This window comes from Mus musculus, chromosome 7, assembly GCF_000001635.26.
Source record: "Mus musculus strain C57BL/6J chromosome 7, GRCm38.p6 C57BL/6J".
Classification (NCBI taxonomy): domain Eukaryota; kingdom Metazoa; phylum Chordata; class Mammalia; order Rodentia; family Muridae; genus Mus; species Mus musculus.
Window position 1 is genome coordinate 127,104,411 of NC_000073.6, and position 18,202 is coordinate 127,122,612.

An 18,202-nucleotide genomic window follows, 5' to 3' on the forward strand; every position below is an offset into this window, starting at 1 on the left:
GTCTATGCAGCCCGTTTTGGCCTCCAAAATGTGATTCTCCTGCCTCAGTTTCTCAGGTACTAGGATTATAGACTTGAGGCACTAGGCCCAGCCCTGGCTTTCTTCTCCTCTGAAAGAGGGTTCCAGTCTGCAGTCCAGGCTTAACTATATAGACCTGACTGGCCTCGAACTGGCAATCCTCCGGCTCTGCCTGGTGAGTGCTGTGAACACAAACAAACAGCTCCAGCAGCTCTAGCCCTGTCTTCCGGAACAGCTGCTGCACTTTGTATTCCTGGCCACCTGGCCTATTGTCTTTTTGAATCCCCAAGAGGGTGGAAATCAAGCCATGGGGTTACATTGCCCTCTGGTGGTCATAAGGCCATTTTTATGAATTTTCCTGAACTGCTTTTCCATTGTTCTTCTGGACTCCGCCCCAACCCCGGACCCAGACACATCGCCATAAGGACAAGTCTCCCTGTCTGTTTTGAGTAGTGCCAGACATCCACGGAAGGAGTGAAGAACGCCTCCGAATGCTGCCCCACCACCGTGTTGATATGTAACCTCCAGCGATGCTCTTGGCTCCGTAAGCCAGTTTCCTTGTGGGTAACACGGAGATGTTGATACCTCGCCCCTCCCCCATCATTAACTGAGGGATGGGACCCTTCTCATCCTCCAGGTGCACTGATGATGTCACAGAGGATGGCAGTAGTCACCTTCACTCATCCAGTCAATTCGGCCAGTTGTCAAATGGGTTTCGCACTGGGCATGGGGCAGCCTTGAGAAGTGCTCTAACCGTAGCCCCAGGCTGAACAGGAAACCCACCACCCAGTGAAAGGGGACACTCCTCTTCTGCCATGTCTTCTCTCTGCCCCCTGAGACCTCCAAAAGAGTCTAGCCTCTACTCTAGCAGTTCTCAGCCTGTGGGTTATGACACCTTTGGGGTTTGAATAACCCACAAGGACCCCTTTCACAGGGGTCCCACATCAGATATCCTGCATAGATTCCTAACGATAATAAAATTACAGTTATGAAGTAGCGACAAGAATAATTTTATATTGGGGATCACCACAACACAGGGAACTGCATTAAAGGGTCACAGCAGTTGGAAGGTTGAGGACCACTGCTCTACCCACACTGGTGCCTGCTTCACTGGCAAGACCCTCATCCAAGCCTCCCCAGGCAGCATCCCTTCACCTCCCTGCAGCCACCCGGCTTTTCTCCGCCTGCATCCTTCTTCAGGGGACCGAATCTGCGTTGGCTTATTTTCTAGCTTGAATCCGATTGTTCTTGGGACCCAGTCCAAATCCTCTGACCTACCATTTTGTGGTCTGGAGCCAGCCTATCCCCTAGTCATCTTGTTTTCCAGGGCCCAGCGTCAACCAATTCAGCACACAATGCAAGCCATTACCTTCCTCTGGGCCTCTGCCCATGCAGTTGCCTCTGCCTGGAAACCCGGCACCTCCCTCTCTGCTATGAGGAGAGCAAGTGCTACTTTGGCTTGCCTGGAGTCTTACTTGCTTTCCTCCAGTAATAGAATCCCTTCCCAGTTCACAGAGTTCAGAGAATCCTGGAAGGGTCTATCCATTTCTGAGTTCAAAATTGACCTTAAAATTCAGCCTGACAGAGTCCTTAAGAAATAATTGCAACACTCGCCAGGCATAGTGGCTTCTGCTGGTTTCCCAGCACTTGGGATGTGAAGGTTTAGGGACTAGTAGCTCAAAGACAGCCTTGGCTACACAGTGAGGTCCAGGCCAGCAGAGACTATGTGAGCTAATGAGACCTTACATCTAAAAGCAGTAACAGCAATCCTGTGGAAGAGACATGTGTGGGATTCATGCTCCCCCTCAGTGCAGTCCACTCCCCTCTGTCTGCTCCGGACTCACCCCCTAATTTTAGATTCCAGCACATGAGTTTGGGTCTCCTAAAGCTTAATTCTCACTGCTGCCCCTGATACCACCCGAAATCCCAGATTTAGGACTTTCTGGTTACCAGAGCTCCCGTGCCTCCCCTCACCCCTCCTCCTCCGGGCTCACATTTCCTGCACTGGTACCCAGCAGTGCCCAGTTCTGCAGGGACTCCGTTTTCCTTCTTCAAAAGTAAGGAGTTGGGGCTTTTAAAGACCAAAGGTCTCTGGAGTTAGTCCACTTTGCTAAGAGCATCCATGCTGCCCCTGCAGGAAGAATGGGGACCAGGAATGGGTGAGAGACAATGGGTACTATCCCATGTGACACATTCAGGCTGTGTCCATGAGAATGGCCCCCTTGGTTCAGAATATTGGCCGGCTCTGTCCAGGATCTCTGCCAAGTACATCTTCACTTCCTGATGCACCACCCTCCAAGGGCAGGGCCATGAATAAAGCAGGCCTCAGTCTATTGGGCTCTGGACTGTGCAGTGGGCTTAGTGTTTGCCTTCACACCTCCCCACTAAGCGACACCAGGTAGGACATAGGGTCTTTGTGGCCAAGAGCTGAATGTATCCTCTCCTTGTGGCCAAGGGGGAGAAGTGGGCTCTGAGAGGCAGAGGGAGCTCCTGGGACCGCCAGCACCTAGGACCTGTCATGGACATGTTCCTCCTGGATCTGCCCTAGGATCTAGGCTTAGACGAGGTCAGGGTAGCTCCTCAGACATCAGTCAGGGAAATGTCCCAGCCGGATGGCAAATCTGATACCACACCCCTTCAAATATAAGATCCTTCCTGGTATAAAGAGGTGCCATGCAGGGCAGTGGTGGCGCACGCCTTTAATCCCAGCACTTGGGAGGCAGAGGCAGGCAGATTTCTGAGTTCGAGGCCAGCCTGGTCTACAGAGTGAGTTCCAGGACAACCAGGGCTATACAGACAAACCCTGTCTCGAAAAACAACAACAACAACAACAAAGAAGTGCCACGCATTTCTAATGTCTTATTACTACTCATGGCTTCTAGTGTACATGTGTGGAAAGAGTTGTTGTAAGCCAGGTGCAGAGAGCACAGTGCAAGCAGCCGAGTCAGGAGCACACCTAAGGCCAGAAGTTCACGGCCAGCCTAGGCTACATGGTGAGGCAGAGCAGGAATGGGGGAGACAGGAAAGAAGGGAGAAGGGAGAGAAGAGAGAGGGCTGAGGTCAGCAGCGCTAGGACACTTGTCCATGGCCCTGGCTCCATCCTTAACACCACAGAGACAGAAAAGAGCACTTGGGGCTGTGCTAGCAGCTTGTTTCTTGCCATGTGTCCCTAGCCACACAGATAGGCCATGTGATGTCAGCTGCCAGTTGCCAGAGTCTTACTTTGAAACACCATCTGCTAAAGGGGCCACCTCTCCAGAAGGTTAGTGTTCGATAACAAATATATGTCTTAGGTTAGATGAGCGGTGTTAATTTCTAGCCTTTACCAACCACTCATTGTGTAGTAGTTATTATCATCAACAGCCCAGTAAGGCTGTTGATTTTATTTATTAGACCTATTTCACAGATGAGAAAACCGAGGCAAGCAAAATCAAAGTCAGCCCTGGCAAGTCACACAAGCTGGAGATGGCAGAGCTAGTGGGAAGCCTAGGTAAAAAGCCTAGATATGTCCTATTGGCCTCTGAATCTAAAGACATGTGACCCAAGGTGCCCAACAAGCCGCAGTAGTCCATTCTGGTGGCATCTTCTTCGGCTTTAGAACCGGCGAGCGTGAGGCACTGGGGTATCTCCTTCAGCAAACAGTTTGAGGGAAAAATCCAGGGCTGGAGCAGCCTGGGTCAGCATTCCCAACGAGATGACGTCAATGTGTGTCCCACAGAACTGGGTGAGGTTGTCCAGTGTGACGCCCCCACTGGCTTCCACCGACACGCTGGGGAATCTGGCTTTAAGTGTAGCTGCTGTGGGGTGCAGCTCCTGTAAGAGAGAAGCCAGGGGGAGATGAGAAACCCCCACCCCCATCCCAACATTGCCCATTGGCCCTGCCCAGAAGTTGGATCCCATCTCACCTCAGGCTTAAAGTTGTCCAGCATTACCAGGTCAGCCCCAGCCTCTGCTGCCCGAAAGGCCTCCTCCAGGCTGCTACATTCCACCTCTACCTTCAGGGAAAACCCGGCTGCCTGCCGAGCCTTCAGCACTGCCTGCCAGGCCAATAGAGAGAGGATAAGGTTGAGTAGCCTGGCCCTGGATCCTGGGGGGCCCAGAGAGCTGTGCTTTGAATCGCACATAAAAAGGAAGACAGCCTCCTCCATCTACAGACAGAAAGACTTGGAGGCATCCCTGCCGCTGGGACCACTTGTCACCAGGCAGGTCTCTGGTGGAGGGACTGAAATGCCTGTCAGTGGAGGACCACAGTGAGAACAGAGGCTCAGTGGGGCACTTACCCTTTCCATGCTGCCGGCCGCCACTACATGGTTGTCTTTCACCATCACCATCCCTCCCAGGTCGTAGCGGTGGCATGCTGCCCCGCCTACTTGGAGCCCATACTTCTCCACCAGTCGGAACCCAGGTGTCGTCTTCCTCGTGCCCGCCACGTGTCCAGTCCAGCCGGTGCTCCTGGCCACCTCCACAGCTGTCGCTGCCGCGCTGGCAATCCCACTGCAGCGGGCCAGGGTGTTAAGAGCCACCCGTTCCCCCAAGAGCAGGTGGTGGGCAGGTCCCTTGACCTCTGCCACCTTGACCACAGGTACCAGCTTCGATCCCTCCGGGAGGAACCAGGACACTTGGCAGTTGAGTTGAGTGAAGATGGCGTCAAAGAAGGGTCGCCCTGCCAGAACCCCAGGAGATTTGGCCCACAGCACAGCCTGCGAGGGTGCCGACCCGGTAACCAAGGATGCAAAATTGAGGCCCGGGCAGTCCTCTTGCAGCCAGCTGTTCGCCAGGGCTGCCAAGGTTGTAGGGGGTAACAGGAGCTGCAGGCCTGGGGAGGAAGCAGAGAGACCTCTGTCGGGTTTGCACTTCCTCCCTTGTAGCCAGAAGCTGCACCGTGGTTTTTAACAGCATGGTCAGTAGGACACTAGCCAGTCAGGGTGGAGATAGGACTCCCAGGGGCCAGGCTGGGGCAGAGTCTGGGGTCTCCAAGCTGACCAGGTTGTCAGAGTAAATAAAAGTACTCTGCAACTAGCTAAAGTTAAACTTGGAATAGGTATCAAAGAGTTTTATAAGGAAGCTGGGCTTGGTGGTGCCTGCCAAGAGTCTCCACACTCTGGGGGCTGAAGAGGAGGAACTCAGCAGACCAGGTCTCAGAATAGCAAAAACAACAATAACAACAACAACAATAATAAATTAAAAATGTAGAAGCGGGTGCTTGCTCCTTCGTATTATCACAATGCCCCCTTTTGTAATTTTTTTTTTTTACATTGTGTGTGTGTGGGGGTGTTTATGTGGTATGTGCATGCAGATGTCACTGGTCTTGAGTGGCAGTCAAAAGACAATTTGCAAGAGTTGGTTTTCTAAAGCGGGTAGGTCCTGGGACGCTAACTCAGTTTGCCAAGCTTAGCAGCGGGCTTCTCTACCCACTGCGTCATCTCCCGTCACTCACCTTGGTTTTAGCTTTAATTGACTTACAGTTAAAGAAACAAGGAGAGGTGACCCCTCTTAACACATCTGAGTCCAGCAGTATTAACACTCACACAACCCATTCCTCCCGCAGAATTGAAGTTCTGTACCCTGGACAGCACCCTCCTCCTCTTCTTCCTCTTCCCGCCAACCTCCTTTCTGCTTTGTTATAAAATCTGATTACATAGTTGCTCAGATCATTTTTCTGTATAGTATGTGCCAGGTGACACATTTAACAACTTTTATGTAAACACTTAGCACCTTGTATTTTATGCATTCAACCTACTGTTGGGTCCAAAGCTACTTACTAACAAGATATTTAATATGTTGTTGTTCTTTGGAGACATGGCTTGCTTACGTAGCCAGGATAGCCTGGAGTCCCAGCTATCCAACCTCCTGTGTGCTGAGGGTCACACGCATACACCACCAAGGCCCTCGATATTTAACAGCATGGGCAACCGACTTGTGCACGCCTGCAGGGTGCCCTGCCTCCTTTCCATCTGTGTTACCCAGAAGGCTTAGCAATTGTATCTTTCCTCCTAGCCGTCTCCAGGACACCAAGTGCTTTACTCAGGGTGGCGATCTAGTCCAGGTCCTTGAGCTTCTAGAAAACACTCGACCACCGAGCCTCACTCACAGCGAACACCAAGTATTATATAAAGCTGTAAGTCCAGGTGTTTACAGCAACAGAGAGAGAACCAGAGAAAAGACAAACAGGTTGAGGGTGCCGGCAACGAGGTGGCCCCAGGTTCAGAACAAGAAGCCTTAGTGCAGCTGCAAACTAGGCTCGGGTATGTCCTGTTCCAGAGACGGTAGTGAGGGGGTGAAGGGTGGCTCCATGGCTTCTCTTAATGGTTTGCCCTTCACCTCAATGTGTGGCATCAACTGAAGGGCCTTTCAGCCTCCAGGGCTGCAGAGACAGAACCCAGACACGGTGCAACATTGCCACCTGTTGGTCTGTACAAGAGCCGCAGCCTTCACGCAATCTGTCTGGTTCCCTCTACCCCCACCCCCCTTTCACCCAAGCTGTCCTGGAATTTACAATGGAACCCAAGCTGGCCTTGAACTTCAGGCACTCCTGCCTCGGTTTCCCAAATGCTTTTGGATTTCCATGTTGGTCTCTGAATTGCAGTTTTCATGAGAATCCTGTTGGGTTGGTTTAGCCAGAAGGCCTCCTTATCCCCAGGACTTCCTGTCAGTAATTCTGCACCATTGACCCCTTCTGTGCTCTTGGGCTGTAAACTCCTGCTAGTCTACACTGTACTTCAAGTTCGATTTTGAGTTCTTGCCTTAGGGTGAGAGTTCTATCCACTTCTGCTTTGTTTGATTGTTTGTTTGTTTCTCCAAGAGAGGGTTTCTATGTATAGCCATAGCTGTCCTATAACTCCCTCTGTAGATCAGGTTGGCCTCGAACTCAAGAGACCCATCTGCCTCGGCCTCCTGAGTGCCGGGATTAAATTCGTGCACGATCACCTCCCAGCCACTTCAGCTGTGTTTGACAGCTCTGTCACTGTGAAAACTGCAGTGCGCACCCATTGCACCTGCTGCATTCTCTGCTTCACCCCACTTCCCATTCAACTCCTGACTGAGCAGCTGCCATGGAGCTGGGGGTGGGTCTCCTTGTCTCTCTCAGACCTCAGCATGAGCTGGTTCGCATAGTGCCTGGGCCTCACAGTCTCTCGCCTTGCTCCTGCCAGCCCTGTCCTCTCAGATCTTTCTACAGACCCCTGCTAGGTGAGAAGTCCCAGTGATGTGCACCACACTGTCCAGTCTTCTGTTGCAGTCCAGTCACTTGCCCAGCAGGGGGCGCAGGTCTGCAATCCCAGCACATGGGAGGGTGAGGTAAGAAGATTTCAACAAGGCGGAGGACAGCCTGGGCTACGTATACATTCCAAAGCATTGTGGGTGACTGTGTAAAATTTTGTCTCAAAAACAAACAAATATAAAATAAAGCAATCAAATGCTCATCGTGGTGGCATGCACCTTTGATCCTAGCACTGGGGGGGGGAAGGGGGGAATGCGGGGGGGGGGGGGGAGGACGGGGCAGAGCAGGTGAATCTCTGTGAGTTAGAAGCCTGGATGGTCTTAGAGTTCTAGGATAGCTAGGGATGCATAGAATCCTGTCCTTAAACGAACAAAAGAAAAAAATTTGGGGGGGGGGGTGGTTTTCAAGACAGGCTGGCCTCGAACTCAGAAATCCGCCTGCCTTTGCCTCCCAAGTGTTGGGATTAAAGGCATGCGCCACCACTGCCTGCCCAGCACAAACAAACAAACAAAAATTTTAAAAGCCAAATATTGACAAGATCACACTGCTCTAACAAGTGTGCAGTAGGCTCTGTGCTAGCAGAGAGCCCACTTGGTGGAGTGACTCAGCACGCAACTTATTGTCTGTAACAGGGATAATGATGCAAAGACCCTGGTTCTAAGCTCTGAGGGAGGTTATCTGGCAAACAGTAGGCGTGTTGACTAAAGAAATGACTGAAGCCTTCCCCAAGCGTGGTGAGCACTGGAGGAGATGCCTGTGTGTACCCGGAAGGAGAAATCATGTTTGCCAGGCAGAGGTGTCTGGGTTGGCGGGATTCGGAGCAGAAAAGCAGGAAGAGGGGGGTGAGGCTGGAGAAACAGGAGGTTTGCCAGAGTCTAAGTGGATTGAGGCGCTTGGGAATCTGGGCCCACAGAACTGGAAGTGAAGTGATGCGGTTATGCTTTCTCTAGAAGGCTCGCCTTACCCACCAACTGAAGATGGAGTGGGAGACAAAGGGAGGCTGAGGCAAGCAATGAAAAGCTGTCGGGCTCCAAAGTTAGGCAGCAGTGTCAGAAGGGAAAGGAGGAGAAATGAGAGCTGCGTCTGAGCTGGGAGCCGACCCAAAGTGGCAACAGCTAGGTGTCAAGACTGTGGTTTCCTGTTCCAAGTGGTTGAACACAGACCTCAGGTGTCTTCTCAGGAGAGAAGTCTGGGCAAGGGGAACATGAGAGGAAGGTGGGAACGGTGCCACAGTCCCTAAGGGCAGCCTGCTCTGAGCCTTCCAACAGGTGTCCTTCCCATTTCAAAAGCACAGAAACCAATCTCAGTGTTTCCTATGGTGCCGGGTGGTAAGGCTTTAAGCAGCACAGCTGGGGAGGGAACCAGGAGGTTGTCTGCAGGTGTTGGGGGAGATGCTCTTCAGAAACATCAATGGTGCATAGACAGCGTAGGAAGATGGGTCTGTTCCCAAGAGACACTGGGGTGAGGAATAACGAGACTGTGGGCATGGTGTCTGAGCATAGCTTGGTAGGAGGTGCAGGCAGAGGTGTGGTTGACGCATAGAGAAAAGTCAAGAGCGGATGTTTGGGGGTTGTGGGGAGAAGATTCAATAAATAGTGCAAAGTGGAAGGCAGAAAGTGGGTCACTGGACTTAGCAATTTAGCGACTAAGAGGCCTTGGCTGAAGCACACCCCCCCCCCCCATGTGTGAAGGAAACAGAGTTGCAAGATCACAGTAAAAAAATGACACAGTGAGGTGAGGAAGTGGAGGCGGAGGGGTGGGTGTGAGCTAAGGCATGGCCGGAGTCATCTGAAAAGGTCGTTTTAACTCTTAGCTGCCCAGGCTCATTGTACATCAACTGCATCAGAATCTGGGAGCAAGGCCAGGGGAGATCCCAGGTATCTAAGTGTTCCAAGTCCCCCTCACATCCTGGCAAAGACTGCTATGTGAAGAAGAGTGCTCAGAACCAGAGATGGCACACACACACACACACACACACACACACACACACACACACACACACGAGAGAGAGAGAGAGAGAGAGAGAGAGAGAGAGAGAGAACATGTTAAAATGTTAAAATGCAGCAGCAGCTGCAGCAAGAACCCGGATGTATCTGGGTGATGCAGTACTTGAAGTCTGCTGCAGATCCTGGCTGGGCTCAGCTCTCAGACTCAGAGGGGTGAGGGTTGAACGTGTGCTCATTGCATATTCATGTCCTGCCAAGTCATGGACTCAGCCCCAGTGCGCATTAACAGAAGGGCAGATGAAGAAAACGTGGTGTATTGCATAGGGAAGCTTTAGCCTCCAAGAAAAACGAAAGTGTACCACTTGCAGGAAAGTGGTTAGACCTGGAAATCATGTTAAGGCAAACACACTTGTGGACTGTAGACTGAAAGAAGCCATAAACGTAGGAGGGAGTTCTCTGAGGGGAAGATGGAGGGCGGGGCTAGAGGCATGAGGGTGATGGGCTGAAGACCAAAGTACAATGCAGTCATGTATGAAACTCTGTTTTGTACAACTAACATATGCTGATAAACAGGAATGAAAGACAAAAACGAAGCAAGGCTGGGCACGTCGGCTCATGGCTTCAATCCCAGCACTTGGGAAGGAGGCAGAGGCTGGTGAGTTCGAGGCTCTGTGAGTTCGAGGCCAACCAGAGCAAACAGTGAGACCCTGCCTCAAAAGGAGGAGGCGGCTGGAGCGGCAGAGCTTGAGTGTAGCTACCGTCCTGATCGCAGCCAGGGCACACCCCAAAGAGACAATGCTTAAAACCAAGGCTTAATGTCTAAAGCGGTAGCTTAGACCACACATTTGGGAAACCAAGAAAGGAGGATCAAAAGTTTGAGGCAGCTGGGCACGATGGCACATACCATTAGCTCATTAGGAAGAGGCACGTGCCACCGAGCTTACCCACCTGAGTCCATCCCTGGAAGTCACATGATGGAAGGAGAAAAGCCACTCCCATCCTCTGCGTTACACCCCCAAATAGGTAGGTAGGTAGATACAAACATACATACATATATACATACATACAATTTTTAAAATTAAAAAATTAGCTAGATATAGTGACACATGCTTTTCAGTACTCAGGAGACAGAGGCAGGAGTTTGAGTGAGTTTGAGTCTGCACAGTAAGCTCAGGGGTAGTCAGGGCTATGTAGCGAGACATTGGTTTCAAAATATAAGAAATATTTTTTTAAAAAAATTAAGACACTAGTTTGTGTGGTATGACATCATCTGATCCCACTGATATAAAATGCCAGGAAAAGCAAATTGATAAGGTCAAAGTAGTGGATGCTGGAAGCCGAGCCTGAGCCAAGCATGCCTGGGACTCAGGGGAGTTGCTAAAACTCATTGACTTGTGTTCATACATAAACAGGAAGCCGTGCTCTGACCAATGACACAAGCCATTCTCCAGCCACACTACAACCGTGCCCCTAACTGAGCCTCAAGACGACAGCACTCAGAAGTTAAGTCAAGAAACCCCAGAAGAGGTGGCACTCCGCAGTAGCCCGAGGACTCCGGAGGCTCAGGCATAGACAGAGAGCTTGAAGCCAGTACCTGGCAAGAAAGAAACGGTGCTGTGGGTGTGTGTGTGTAAGTGGTGGTGTGTGTGTGCGCGTGTGAAAGAATCCGCCTCCCAAGGCCTTTCACTTGCCAGGTAAGCACCCCACCAATAAGCTTCACCCTCAGCCTTACTTCAGGAATTTGGTGTGTGGAGGGGTGAGACAGGGTCTATCTATGTAGCCCTGGCTGTCCTGAAACTTGCTCCACAGACTAGGCCAGCCTTGAACTCATAGATCAGATCCGCCTGCCTCTGCCTTCAGGTGTACCACCGCCTGGCAACCACAGGGATTTTTGAAAGTGGCTTCCTCTCTCTCTCTCTCTCTCTCTCTCACACACACACACACACACACACACAACACACACACACACACACACACACACACACACACACACCTGATGGGTTATTAACTCATTCTTCAGGATCTGAGAACAATGAGTTTTCAGCTTCTCTCTGTCAACCCCTCCCAAAAGACTGTCCTCGTGCCGGGAAATTCAGACGGTTAGGGAGCTGCGCTGTGAATATTAGAACAAAAGATTTTTCTAGTTCTTCTATTGCTCAGGGTTGGAAGAATACAATGGCTGGGAACCAAAACAAATTTCTTGTTCCAATTTTTTTAGATTTACTTATTTTTTGTGTATGAGTGTTTCACGTCCGTATATGTATTCACTACATGTGTACCCTTGAAGACCAGAAGTTGTTGGAGCCCCTGGAACCGGAGTCACAGATGATGGCGAGCCACTGTGTGGGTGCTAGAGCCCGAACCTCAGTCCTTTGCAGCAGAGCTCTAACTCTTGAGCTGTCTCCCCAGTCTCTGTGAACTTTCTTGAACAGCAGAAGTAGTGGAGATCTGTGCAAATGTTGGTCCCTGGGCCCCAGCAGGGGAGTCGGGTACCATGTGGAAGGAGGAGCGTGAATCTAATTGCTAGCAGAGCTTCTCAGTCAGGGAAGATCGATGGCCACCACACACTTGGGCCTGCCATACCAGGGCGCTGGTTGTGTGCTGTCATAGATCCTACCTACAGTCCCTACAGTACACAGAAGTTGTTACCCACAGTCCCCCATGGTGCACAGCAGTCATTGCCCACAGTCTCCCATGGTGCACAACAGTCATTACCCACAGTCCCTCACGATACACACAGTATTTATAGATGGAAAACCTTGGCTGGAAATGGAAAGGGAAGCTTCCTCAAGCGCAGAGCTAGAGTGGTGAGGCTTGCAGCTTGACTGTTCTTCCTCTCCACAGTGAGGACTTTCAGGACAACCCAGCTGCTTCAGCCCCCAGACTTCCCCGACACAGACGTCTCCAAGACAAGCTACCCTGGTTGCCTGGTGTAGGGCACACTGTTCACACTGTTTCCACTTGAGGGAATAAACAAACACCTCTGGTGTTCTTTAAGGCCCACCGGCTAACATGTCCAACAAAAGGGATCTCTGAGAGCAGGTTCTGAATAAGCAGCCTTTACTAACCAGCAGCTGCCCCTGGAAGGCACTAACTGCAGCGGGAAGCTTCACTGAGCTGCAGGCGGAGGAGGAACCCGGCTGGTGCAGTGAGCTGCCTGGGGGGGACAGCTGTCAGCCGCCACTGACTAGAGCCCTTGCCACGTCATCTGTGGAGAAGTTTCTCCTAGGCACCTGGACTGTGGAGAGGATAATCTCACGTGGCGGTAAACCTGATCTCTCATGGGAGACCTTATTTTATTAAAAAAAAAAAGATTTATTTGTTTATTTTATGTATATGAGTACACTGTTGCTGTCTTCAGACGCCAGAAGAGGGCATTGGATCCATTACAGATCATTGTGAGCCACCAAGTGGTTGCAGGAAATTGAACTCAGGACCTCTGGAAGAGCAGCCAATGATCTTAATGGCTGAGCCCTCTCTTGGGCCCCACGGGATACCTTTTTATCTGGGGGAGAATAAAACTCTGATAAAATTGGCTTGGCAGCCATGATATATAGCTAATCTGCTGGAGTGCTTACCTGGCATGCAGGAAGCCCTGGGTGCCATCTCCCGCACACCTGTAATTCCAGCATTTGGAGATGGAGACAAGGATCAGAAGTTCAAGGTCACCCTTAGCAAAATAGATGGTTTGAAGCCAGCCTTGGTCAAATGAGACCTTTTCTTTAAATTTTTGTTTTAAATGAACAACAAAAAAAGGTGTTTGGGGGCTGGAGAGATGGCTCAGTGGTTAGGAGCACTGACTGCTCTTCCAAAGGTCTTGAGTTCAATTCCCAACAACCACATGGTGGCTCACAACCACCTGCAATGTGATCTGACGCCCTCTTCTGGTGTGTCTGAAGACAACTACAGTGTACCCATATACATAAAATAAATAAATAAATCCTAAAAAAAGAAAAAAAAAGTGTTTCAGGAGTGGTGGTATGAGCCTGTAACTTTAACTACAAAAGACACTGGGACAGGAGAATTTCAAATTCAAGGCCTGCCTGAGCCATCACTGGGATCTTCACCTGAGGTCTAGATTAGATACAGGGCAAGAAGCATGAATAAACTAAGCCGTCCTGACCAGGGATGCTTCTGCCCATCCTAGCGCTCCTCTGACAAGGCGGTGTGACCAGTAGCCTGTGTGTAGCCTCCTACTGGACACACCCTCCCCAGCTGGCTGCCCCTGGGCTTCAGCATGAGGTTCCCAGGAAATTCTAAAGTTTTGGAGACCATTAGTTCAGTAATGTCTCAGCCAAAGAGAAGGCACAAGCAAACATCTCCTTAGGGTAACTTCAGTCTGATACTGGGTAAGAAAAATAGGGTAAGTCCACACTACTGGGAAGTTCAGGCTCGGTCATAAAGCCGGGCTGGCTCCTGGCCTAATGAGAATGGTGGGAGGTATGAGTCAGAAACATCTGGACTGCTATCCTGACTCCGCCCATGTTCCCTTGGGCTCTCTGAAGGTGATTGTCACAGGAGTCACAGGACTGCCTGTTGTGAGGCAGAGGGACACTCACATCTGAGTCCAGCCTAGCCACCAGTGTCAGGGCTCAGGAGTCTGTCTCCCAGCTCAGCTCTTCCCTCGGCTTTCTTTGTTGATTCATTGGACAAACAGCAGGTGGAGATAGAGGCTAGTCAACACAGCTCCTCCCTGATGCGTCCTTTCCAAATACCCTCATTTCCTAGGGAACAGAAATGACTTCCAAATAGGACCCAGTAGAGACCCCCTATGACCGAGGGCTGGAGCGGCGCACACACTTGGAGGGGTGGCGGGGGGATGATTTGCTGAGAGTGTGAGGGCGAAGGAGAGGCTGCAAAGGGCTGGCTCTGAACACAAGTTAGACCTCCTCCAGAGAGACTGCTCAATGGTAGAGAGAGGCTGCAGGCACCCTGGAGATGTGGTGGATACTGGCAAATGTGGTTCAGGTTCTGAGAAAGGAAAGAGAGAAAGGAAAGAGAGAAAAAGATGCGTAGTGAAAAGAGCCAGGCAGAGCCAGGCAGAGCCAGGCTCTATAGAGTCACTATAGAATTTTGATTGGAAGTCAGAGGATAAAAACAATGAAGATTGCGGTTTTAATATTTAGGGGCCAGTGAGCCGGCTCAGTGTGCAAAGTCACTTGCCTTCAAGTCTGATGACTTAGTTTATTCCCAGAACCCACGTGGTGGAAGGAGAGAACTGACTCCAGGAAGTTGCCCTCTGACCTCCACTCTATGGCGCATGCTTGCCTGCACACATGTATACATTTAAACCGTGTCTAGGGTTCTTGGTTAGGAAGCTATTGAAAGAGCTTTGGCGAGAGGCGGTGAACCAGAGTGAACTGTGACAACAGGGTGTGCTTCTAAAGGTCACATCAAGGTCACAGCTCCAGGGCTCAGTCCTTGCCCAGTATGCCCACTGTGTCTACTGGCTCCCAGGGACTTCTGTGGCACTCTAGACTGGCTGACCCTTTGTTTCCCTGACTCCCCAGCCTGGGTGTCGAGCCCTTTCCTTGTCTACCGTGTCCTGGCTTATGTTATGCAGGTCACTGGTCCTCGCCAGCCTTCTGCCTGAGCCAGAGTCAAACATCAGATGTCACATGCTTGAGGCAGCAGTGTGGACCAGAACCTTAAGGGCAGAGGGAAGCAAAAGAGAAAGGACCAGATGCTGGGAGGTGAGTCCTGCGATGTGAGCATTGGCTCCGAGAGGCCAATAGGGTGAGTGGGAGGAACCTCCATCTCCAGCTCATGAAGAAACAGGAAGAGAGTCTGACTCGCCAAACATGGAGAGTCAGGGTTCCAGAAGTGGAGCTCGGAGTTCAAGGTCAGCCTGATCTACAGAGTGAGTTCTAGGATAGCCATGGCTACCCAGAGAAATCCTGACTCAAACAACAAAGAACAGGGACAAAGTTGAAGGCTCCCTCTCTACCCTGTTTCTGGCTACCAGCCCTTTGTGAAGGTGTTTAATCCCACAATCCTCTGGGAAAGACACTATTTTTAATTTACCAACAAGAAAGCTGAGCACAGCAAGGTGAAGTATGGGGTCTAGGTGGCATAGCTGTCAAGTGTCAGAAATGGGATTTTATGTAGGTGACTCTGGGGTCCCCTCTAAGCTCTGTGCTTGGGAGGCCACAGAGATGTCCATGAGGGGAGTGTGTGTGAGTGTGTATGTGCACGTGTGTGCACGCACACACATTTGAGCCTGTGTATAGAGGCCAGAGACTAATGACCAGTGTGCTTTTCTTTTTCAAGACAAGACCTCAGTGTGTAGCTCTGATCCTCTTGAAACTCACTATGTAGACCAGGCTGGCCTCAAACTCACACCTGGCTAATGTCTACTGTGTTTTTCTATCATTCCTGAGCTCAACTCAGGATCTGCCTACAACTCCCACCCCTCCGCCTCTTCAACACACCGAGTGTGAGCATTGCAGGCTAACTTTTGTGTGAGTCCTGGGGAATCTGAACTCATGCTGGTAAGGCTGGTACTTTACCCACTGAGCCCTCTCTCGAGACCCCATCCTTGAGTATGTGAGGTTTTTAATTTATTCTTATTAAGAATTTGGGTCTGGAGCCTGTGGTGGATCACACACCAGTAATGTCAGCACTTGGGAGGCTGGGGCTCATCGTAAGTTCAAGGTCACTCTGAGCTACATGAGTTGCAAGCCATGTTGGGCTGTGAATCAAGACCCTGGAGATGTGGCCCTGCATATCACTGAGGCTCAAAGGTTAAGTCCACACTGTTCTTGCAGAAGATCCAAGTTCTGTTCCTAGCACACACATCAGGTGGCTCACAACCGCCTGTAACTGTAGGGAGACCCAATGCCTATGGCATCTGGCAACCCCACACATGTGTGCATAACTCCTGCCATGCATAAACAGAATTTAAAATATTAAAAAAATACTCTGTCTTAGGAATAAACAAAACCAGGCACACCCCTTTAATCTCGGCACCCGGGAGGCATAGGCAGGAAGATTGCTGAGTGTTCCAGCCCAGCTAGGGCTCCACAGTGAGGACCTGTCTCAAAACTAAATGAATAATCAGAGGGGAAAGACAGTTCAGGAGGCCCCAAGCTCCATCCCCAGAGACGTACAAAGGTGGAAAGAAGAAGAGAACAACCTCTGAAAAGATGTCCTCTGACCTCCACACTGTGACACCTGACACCCCCACCACCATGCACTCACATACAATAATAAGTTTAAAAATTCAGAAACCCGGGTTGGATGAAAAATGCCATTATTGAACCCCCTTTCTCAGAAAAGGGAATCCATGGCTATTTTCTCAGAATTTCATATTCATGTTGGGCATCCATGCCCTCCCTGAACACCCACCCACAGTTCCTCAGTAAAGAACTCAGGAACCGGGACACTTGCAAAGGTGGTTGAGTTTCCCTACCACCCTGAAGCATCTTCCAGATGCAGAAACCTAGAATCCTTCTGGGTAACTTCCCAGGGTTCCCACAGCTGTGAATCCCCTGGCCTCAAATCCAGGGCAGTGTTAATGTTAGGAGGGAAAGGCAGACCAGGCAGAACACACGGGTTTGATCCCAGCACTTGGCAGGCGGCCGGCGGCAAATTTCGGTAAGTTTGAGGCCAGCCCGATCAGCACAGGCAACTCCCCAGATTCTAGCCAGACCTACAAATCCAGAGCAGGCTCCACAGGCAGGCCAGAGGAGTTGCATGCAAACCGGCAGGAAAGTGGGGAGGATGGGGGAGGAGGCCCCAGGGAGGAAAGGGAAACACAAAAGATTTAAATAAGAGCGGCAAACCTACTAGGGTGGAAGGTCTTAAGCATGCTGCGCAAGTGTCGACCACTGAGCTACACCCCAGACCCAATGCTACTGCAAGAAAAAGAGGCTGTGAGGCTGTAGAAGTCTTCCGATGGCCCTGCAGCCTGTCCTTGATGCACTCTAGGCTCAAGCAGGTGCTGTGAGTCCCAAGCCAGACTCTGCGGCCTGAGCGCAGTCTCCGACTTCATCCCCTCCCCGCCCCCCACACTCTACAGGGATGAGACCGGACTTTGCCTCCGCTTCTCTTGGCTGCTAACAAGGGACAGAGTCCAGGGCTGCTCCCCTTTCCAAACTCCCACTACCAGTCCATCTGACCCCAGCAGAGCAACCCCATCCATTCTGTTCCCAAGCTTCTGCCCTTCCGTAGGGCTCAACACAGAAAGAACCGCGAAGCAAGAGGAGGATTTTGGAGGTTCAAACAAGACAGAGAGAAGCGGACTTGGGAACAAGATCCAAGGAGAGGCCACAAGGGGTTCTTTAGAGAAGAGAGAGGGAGGCAGATGGCTGAAATAGGAAGAGGGACGGGCAGTAGGGGACATAGAAAACAGGAACACAGAGCAGAGACTTAGGTCACCTTCAGGGTCCATGGTGACTTGGAGCAGCCAGCGGGTCAGTGTGTTCACCACAGTTCAGGTCGAATGTTCCCAGAAGCTGAGGCTGGGGGTGGGGCTGCCAGAGAGAGGGGAGGGAGGGGCCGAGCTGGGTCAGTCCTTCCTAAGAGCCCTCACGGTACACCTCTTTGGACCCTCGCTGAGCCAGCCCCACTGCGAACCCCAGAATCAGTGGGAAGTGCTCAGCTGTGAGCACTTAGAAATTCTGACTCCTCTGGCACCAAACAGGCCCTGTTTTCTCCACTTCCAGCCCTGCTGGAGCTCCCTCGGAGTGCAGGGCCATGAATGCCGGACCTCACTCTCCTATGAGGGCCGGAAAGCCTTGTTAGTGGTGTGCTGGGAAAATCGTGGATCCCAGACCTGCACTCAAGCCCCAATTCCGTTCTCCCTAACCCCACCAGAGAGAGGCTCTCACTGTATAGATCCACCTCCTGTGTCCCCAGCCCGTGCTAGGATTAAAGCGCGCACAAGCACATGCGGCCCATTCTCTTTTTATCTCAAATTTTCTGAGGGACAGAGTAGGAACCCCACAAATATCCCCTCATCCCTCCCACTTTTCCTGAGAGCTGCAGTCTGAATGTGCTCCCCCAAAGTCAGTGTGTT

At 51.1% G+C, this 18,202-nt stretch overlaps 1 protein-coding gene across 1 annotated transcript; it reads right to left on the reverse strand.

Moving 5' to 3' along the window:
• Window positions 1–3,359: 3,359 nt before the first annotated feature.
• On the reverse strand, window positions 3,360–17,619 carry Qprt (quinolinate phosphoribosyltransferase). Its single transcript, NM_133686.1, has 4 exons — window positions 17,563–17,619; window positions 4,299–4,834; window positions 3,924–4,055; window positions 3,360–3,831 (listed from the first exon to the last, which is right to left on the reverse strand). The coding sequence occupies exons 1-4, from the start codon at window positions 17,573–17,575 to the stop codon at window positions 3,613–3,615; spliced, it is 900 nt and encodes a 299-aa protein (NP_598447.1). The 5' UTR covers window positions 17,576–17,619; the 3' UTR covers window positions 3,360–3,612.
• Window positions 17,620–18,202: the final 583 nt, after the last annotated feature.

What these genes read in the sequence shown, in the direction of transcription:
- Qprt (NM_133686.1), bottom strand. An exon ending in CGGCCGGCAGCATGGAAAGG is followed by an intron (nt 4,056 to 4,298) that starts GTAAGTGCCCCA and finishes TTGGCCTGGCAG; the next exon opens with GCAGTGCTGAAGGCTCGGCA. An exon ending in TGGACAACTTTAAGCCTGAG is followed by an intron (nt 3,832 to 3,923) that starts GTGAGATGGGAT and finishes TCTCTCTTACAG; the next exon opens with GAGCTGCACCCCACAGCAGC.